Source organism: Passer montanus, unplaced genomic scaffold, assembly GCF_014805655.1.
Source record: "Passer montanus isolate IOZ18808 unplaced genomic scaffold, ASM1480565v1 scaffold10, whole genome shotgun sequence".
NCBI lineage: Eukaryota > Metazoa > Chordata > Aves > Passeriformes > Passeridae > Passer > Passer montanus.
The window spans coordinates 11,911,110-11,918,565 of NW_024356505.1; the positions used below are offsets into that span (position 1 = coordinate 11,911,110).

A 7,456-nucleotide genomic window follows, 5' to 3' on the forward strand; every position below is an offset into this window, starting at 1 on the left:
ATTATGCTGATGCATAACATCTCTTAGGATCTGATCAAAAACTCCAATTCACAGCACCAGATTGTAATGGGATAAATGTTCCTATGTGTACATAATTATAAACAAGCATTCTGTGGTCCAAAAGAATGGTTTAAGCAGAAGAATGCTTACATGGGGAAAGCTTCCTTTCATAGTCCTTCTGAGGACACCAATACAAAAGAAAGAAACAAGGTGATTTTGTCTACTAGTGATGGAGCATTGTGGCTATTGTACATCTCTGCTGTTGTAGCTCTCAAAATTAGCTAATTATGACATACTTCACCAGAAGAAAATATTTGTAAAGTTAGTGAGTCCCTAACAAGGAGTTGTGTTGTCTAAGAAGCTTCAGAAAAGAAATTCCCAACATTCTTCCAATATATTCAAATTATTTCCCTAATTAATACTGGGAGTTGGAGCTTTAGAGACTGATGTCATGGTGAAAGCATTTTGTTTTGTTTTCTGCTTATATAAAAAGATGGCAGTTTTATTTTCTGTACAGATTCTGAGCTCTCTAAGTGTGTTTCACTTCAAAAAAATGAAAGTCATTTTATCCAAGAAGCGCTTAACTTGAAAAAAAAATGAAAGTCATTTTATCCAAGAAGTTTATTCTGTTTGCTTTAGCTACAGTTGTCTCTCTCACATCAAACAGCATGTGCCTAAATGAACCAATGAAGTCCAGGCTGCAGAGCAGAGAAGACAATGATGATAAATATTATGAGGTAAGATCTGTATTACTATGACTTTTTTGGGGGGAACTGTGGGTCAGATCCTGAGCACACTGGGTGTTTTGGCACAGACTGTCCTAAACCCATTCCACAGCATTCAGCATTACAGCACCAGCAGTATGAAAAAAAACATGTCAAAAGAATTTTCAAGAAATTCCTTTGCTCAAACACACATACTGTGTAAATCAACTCATGTTTCACTTTTCTTGCAGTACAGCTTTGTGATTAGGCTGCAACTTTTTCTGAAATGTTTCTTACGTACACAGTGAATCCTCAATTAAAATTCCTGTCAGGTGTTTTATGCACATAACAGAAAGATTATTAATCCAAAATTAATAAAGGCATGCTTGTAATACTCAAAGAATAATGATAAACAGAGAACATTTTAAATCTAATATACTTAATGGTCTTAAAATTTTACTCTGGAAATTGCCTATAAAAATTTCTTTGCAGGGTTGCACATTTATTATGTCTCAATAGGTGCCAAATGAAATTTGCACACTTCAGCTGCATTATTTTTCATGTCTTCCCTGCAAATGCTCCCTAGGAAATGGGAGCCAACCTCTCTTTTTGACTTATCATCATAGGTATAATAAACATCCTTCAAAACAAAATACAAATTCAATTATGCTAGTTAAATCCTCTGGACTTTAGTTCACTATCTTTTTTATACTTCCAGAAGCAGTGTGCAGGTGCAATCAGAGGGATAGTTTATTTAAAGCTTAAATCATGAAGTATGAACTAGAATGGTTCATTTCTGTTCTCTGCCAGTAACTGGAGAAACTCACAGGGAAGACAAATAGGGATAAGGAAGTGAAATTATGATTAGTAGCATTTGTATCTTTGACTGAAATTTAAATCCATATTTGTGCATATTTGCTGGTAAGTTCTGGAAACTTATTTTTGTCACAAAAGTAAGTTTTTCTCAATATGCTGAGGGAAGAACACTGCTCTGTTAGAAGGGTCATACTGATAAAGCTCTTTTTCAGGAAACAGCTGCCCTATACATCATGAGACAGGTAATATACTAGGCTCAGCTCTTCACTGAATGAAGCATAGATACAGAAAGTGTGTTTGGTGCTGGCTGCACAAAAATTAGGGGCCCAGGAGCTCCAAGTGTATTTTGTGGGCTAGTGGAGGACCGAAGCCATTTAAAGCTCAGGGCAACTTCTATGCTGCAAGTCCAGAACAGGCATGATGTGAACTTGACCTAAAACCTTTCCGTTCACTTCCCTGATAGCCTGGATGGATACTGGGTCCAAAGCATCCACCCAATGCTGAGGAAGAAATGAGCCACACCTTCAGGTATCTTGGTCCCCCCCCGTTCATCCAGACCAGGTGTGTAAGAGTCTGGGTCTGTGTGAAGTCACAAAATGTGTTCAGCATCTTCCACTCCACAGAACTTCAGGTGGTGATACAAACAAATGTGGACCTGACAGCAGCTGCTGTCCTATCTTAACTGAACGCACAGGTACTGACACCTGTGCCCAGAAATATTTCCAACTGCCACCATTTGAGCTGAACCGTTTGCTGACCCTGATATGGAAATATGTCCTTGTGGTCAGAGCTCTGAAAAGGTAAGCAGGACAATGTCAGCATATGAAGTAATCCATATGAAGGAGCTCATGTTACAATGGAGTTTAGCAAAGAGAACTAAAAAACATTACATATTCAAAAAAATAAGAGCATTACCCAGCAGCTTTCTAAGGAGGTATGAAATTTAATACTTTGTGTCATTGGTAGCTGGAGTAATGCCTTATAAAATGATCATATCCTTTCTAAAAATATTTTTCTTTAGATTAAAGATAATATTTTGGAAGAAAAGCAGAGGAGCCTCAATTTTGAAGACATGGAAGACTGGGGAACAAAAGACATCATTAAAATGAACCATTTTACAGCAAGCAAGATGCCAAATTCAGTTGCTAATTTACCTCTTAGATTTGGAAGAAATTATCCAGAAGAAAGAAGCATTAAACCATTTTCTAATTTGCCCCTGAGATTTGGAAGAGCTTTTGGAGAGAACATACTTAATCATGCTCCAAAGGTATCACACAGGCTTGGGAGATCTCCACTTGTTAAAGGTTCCAGTCAATCACTTCTAAATTTGCCACAGAGATTTGGGAAGTCACTGGCTGTCAATCTGCCTCGAGACATTGAGGAATCTGAACCAGGTAACGCTACACAAGTGTTCAAGACACATAACAAAATGCATATTAAATCATAGGTTAGCAATGGTTAAATACTGCTAGAATTCCTCTAGGAATATTCCTAAGCACTTCAATATGAGTTCAATTTGCCTAAAGGATTGCATTTCATCAAATCAAAAAGCCTCATCAAAAGTAGTAGAAAAACTTTTTAGAAAATCTTTTTAAATCTTTTTTTATAAAATCTTTTTTAATGCCAAATAGCCAAATCTGAAAATGTTCATATGACAGGATTAGATTTGATGCTTTTTTAGATCAGGTTTCATTTTGAAAAGTCATAGCTTTGGTGAAAAAGGTTCAGAATCATTAAAATATCCCATTTCAGCACAATAAAACTTACCTAAAAATTACTCTTCCATTTTCTAAATTTATGCAAATTAGAGTTTAAAAAAGACAAAATTCCAAGCTGAACCACAGTGTTCTGAAAATTATTTTTTCTCACCTAATCCTATTTTTTTCATATTTTCTTCCTGAGATAATATTTGAGATTTTGATTTTTCATTCCACATTACCATGGAAAAATTTTTGTGACATCTCAGAATTTTTTTCAGCATAGAAAAACTATTTCCTATTACTAAGACTAATTTAAACCAGCTCTTCAACAACAGTCCTTCTTATCATAACTGCTGCTTTACTGGAACTGCCCAGTTGTCTTGTAACCAAGTTTGAGTTGCCTACCCCTGACCTCCATCTGACACATGCATAAAGTAGAAGTTCAGGCCAGAAAAGATAATGGATACATTAGAAGCCAAGGTTCTCTCTCATTTAATTTGATTCCTTTCATTCCTTTCTCACTGTCTCACCTAATTATAACAGCTTTTGTTTTATTTGTCTGGTCTTTTTAGGGATATGAATTCTAACAGTTACATTAATACTGGAATGAAATTATGAAGACAGACGAAGACAGAATCTGGAAAAGATGCAATGTGTTTTCAAAACGAAAGATCATGAAAAGGAAATGTGAATTGAAATGCAAACCTGCCTTCACATATGCATAATGTATTTTTTTCTGTACAAACCCTTGACATATAAGGCAATGATAATTGTAGTGATTGTTGTGGTATTTTGCTTCAGTGGTGGTCTAATATAAATTCTATTTATTTTTGCGCTACTTATGTCCTATTGGTTGTAAAACTGAATTTCAGAACAATGGCTGTATAATTAACAGCATTTAAAGCAGAATTTTAAAAAGCATAAAATTAATAAAGTTGCATGGTTCAAATAAAAAAGAAGCCTACGATGTGAATAATAACAATGAGAAGCAGGATCAAAACTGCTGATAGCCTTTGTGTCATGAGCAGCTAGAGAAAATCAAGCATTGAGTAAACACTTTTTCTGGTTTTTATGGGTCATCTTAGATCTAAATCTGAAAGGCAACTTGTCTCTCTGGCAGCTGGCTCCTACACCTCTTCAGTTCACCAGCTAGTCCAGCTTTAAACTGACATTAGAATCACACACACAAACGGGCACCTTCATCAGCAGCCCTTGGATGCTCAATCTGTTCAATAGCTTGGAGCAGACAGCCTGTCTCTCTCCAGCTCCTGTCCCTCAGACCTCCAGGTCCCTTTGGCTCCTCAGTTGCTGGCAATCAGACCACTCTACTGTCCAGCTAGCCTGGTGTGAGGGTTGCTATCAGATCACACACACCCATATGTGTGTTCACCAGTGTCCATGCACAGCGTGCATGCAGTGTCTGGCTGAACCTCCTCAAGGCATTGAGTGGCTCTGTTCAAGTCCCATCAAGAAGTGGTCTGGAAGTTCTGCTCATTGCTACTGTCCTGTTGCCTCCTCTTCCGCAAGGTTTGGCAGTCTGAGAGTTTATTACTTCTCCTGTCTCTTGTCTTAGTCTTTATGCTGAAAAACCAATAACCAGATCTCCTTACATTCCACATATATTTACAAGAACCTGTTAAAAAACCCTATCAAATTGATCAGGTTAATTCACAGATGAGACAGGCTGAGTTGCCATTCCTCCACAAAGTTAATGAGGCTACAGGAAACACAACACTATTCAACCTGTGTCTGCTAAATCTAATTCAATCCAAAGGAATCAGACTATATTCCTGAGAATATCTATTCTCTCTACTCACTCATACCTGAAATAACAAAGAAATAGGAAATTCTAAACAGATAAAAACCAGTGAGCTTACACTTTCTGAATGTGAGAGTGCCAAACCAATTTTGGGTTTTTCTCTGAGCCTCAGAAAACACTTACCTAGCAAGTGCTGTTTAAAGACCTCTTTTGCAGTATAACACTTGGCTACATCAGCCAAGTCCATGCTGAAGGACACTGGTCAACAAACTGTGTGTGGGGAAAGTCAAAGATCCAGGCTATGAAGTAGAAGTCTTGCCATTGCCTACCACCAGAACAGGTGTCATTTATTCCTCAGTCAAGAAAACCAGAATCTTTAAGTGATTTACAGTCAAATGGACAGCAGAAGGAAATGCCCTGGACCTTGAGCTGTGTTTCTGGTCCTGCAAACCTCACTGCACATCATGTGAACCAAAAGGAAACAAGATTTGTGAGAATCCCCGAGCAGCAATAGAAGCTGCCTTTTTAAGGCACCTATCACCTAGCAACAGAGACAGGGTACACATCTATTGGCATTAATGATAGCTGCTGTGGGAGGAAAGCAGAAGCCCAAACACTGGCCCAGCAGCAGGTTACAATTAAGTTGTCCTCTTACAGCAAGCTTCATAGCATGGATACAGGAGGTGGCTATTGATTTATTTTCCCTTAACAGGGGAACTTCTAGCTGAAAAGTACATAAAGCAGAAATTATGCTGTGCTGTGCAAAATTTCTGTTTGGCTTGAGAGCACATGAGCCAAGAAAACAATCACTGGATAGTGCAACAGGAGGAGGAGGGGCACAACAGGCAACATACATTGCTCTAGCTATCACTCACTGGATTATTTATTATCCACACAGAGATATTATTCATGAATTCAGAAAAAGCAAGAAAAGGACACAAGTAAATCAATTGACTATTGGGACTTCCTGGCATGAATTCTTGTAGGGTTCAGGAGCTCCCAGCCTTCCTTGCCATACAAGTAATATTTATGCCTATTATTAAAGCCTCCATGAAAAAAAAAACCCATCAGGCTTATTTTAGGTTCTGACTTAAGCTTATAGAGAAGATAGCTGACAATGTACTGATTAATTTATAAGTCCAAAGGCTCATCATGGGGTTGATTTCCATATATCATTTACATAGATTTAGTGGAGTATAAAGTGACACTTTTGGTTTACCCTCAAAAGGAGCCCGACTTGGGAATCATGTTTGAAATCTGTCAGTCTTAGATTCCTTTCAATTGCGTTTGCAACTGCCTTTTACATTTGTTTTAAAATATGAAAATGGGACTATCCTTAGAAACAACAGCCCACTAGAAATTTCCAAACTTAAGCAAAACATTTTAAAAATTTCCTCAAGTTTAAAAGCACCTGTTAGCAGGAATTGGAAATGTTTTCATCAGTGCCATGCACAAAAGTACATTTGCTACAGATACATTGACAGACATAGATATCTGATTTGCATTTGTGCTGCTCTCCTGATGACATAATGTAGAAGGGCCTCAGCTAGTGCCACTCAGGTCTTTTGTAGCACAGAGCTTGGATGAGAAAAATTTGTGCTACTAGGAAAGAAAAGGGAGGCTTATAGTATCTTTATATGTATTTTATCTCATGAGAAATGGATAGGGCAAAATACAATTTTCATCTCTTCATATCTGTGCACAATGTATCCTATGCAGCGATTAGCCAGAAAGTCAGTCCTGTGGCTTTACTCAGAACTGTATCTAATTAAAATTTTAGTGAAAATCAACAATAAAATGGGTTTCTCTTACAGCTGTCATACAAATTATCCACTTAGATCCCTAGAGTTAACTGGTAGAAAAAATATTCTAGATTGGTTTTAGAAAACTCAGATGCCTCTGCAGGCTGCCATTGTACTTGAAACACTGAAAAAAAAGGATATGGTTATGACAGATTTCTAAACCCAGAACTTATTAAATGCTATTTAAGTCCATTCCATCCCTTTATTACCATCCTCCAACATACCGATGGTGTATAAAGTGAAATGAAAAACAGAAAGGTACTTCCATTGTTTGCAGGTCTTAAAAAAGGAGTCAGGTGATTAAGACAGACACGGGTCAGAAAAACCTTGCACAGGAAAATTAATTTTGCTACATCCCAAATTTTCAGAGGCACCCAAGTACTGCTTTGTCTTGCATAGCAATACCTCAGCAGATGATTATTTCTTTTAAGGTCATGCTTTCAACAGGAGGTTGGCCATGCTTTCAACAGGAGGTTTGACCACATGATCTCCTTTCTCCTCATATGTATTTGATACCTCAGCCACACTGAAAGAAATGTTTAAATAATAGAAACTGGAGCTAAACTTCACATGCTGCATTCTGTAGCACAAATGCACAGACATGCAGCAATGCAATATGAGTGTTGTAGGGCACACAGACCCATGCAGCTGTCTTTGCAAATATCACATTTATGC

The 7,456-nt window shown here is 37.6% G+C and overlaps 1 protein-coding gene across 1 annotated transcript; it reads left to right on the forward strand.

Annotated features, from left to right (window-relative positions):
• Window positions 1-513: 513 nt before the first annotated feature.
• On the forward strand, window positions 514-4,270 carry NPVF (neuropeptide VF precursor). The gene is made up of 4 exons (XM_039710535.1): window positions 514-535; window positions 575-737; window positions 2,542-2,914; window positions 3,793-4,270. Exons 2-4 carry the CDS (start codon window positions 597-599, stop codon window positions 3,798-3,800), a joined length of 522 nt encoding a protein of 173 aa, XP_039566469.1. The 5' UTR covers window positions 514-535; window positions 575-596; the 3' UTR covers window positions 3,801-4,270.
• Window positions 4,271-7,456: the final 3,186 nt, after the last annotated feature.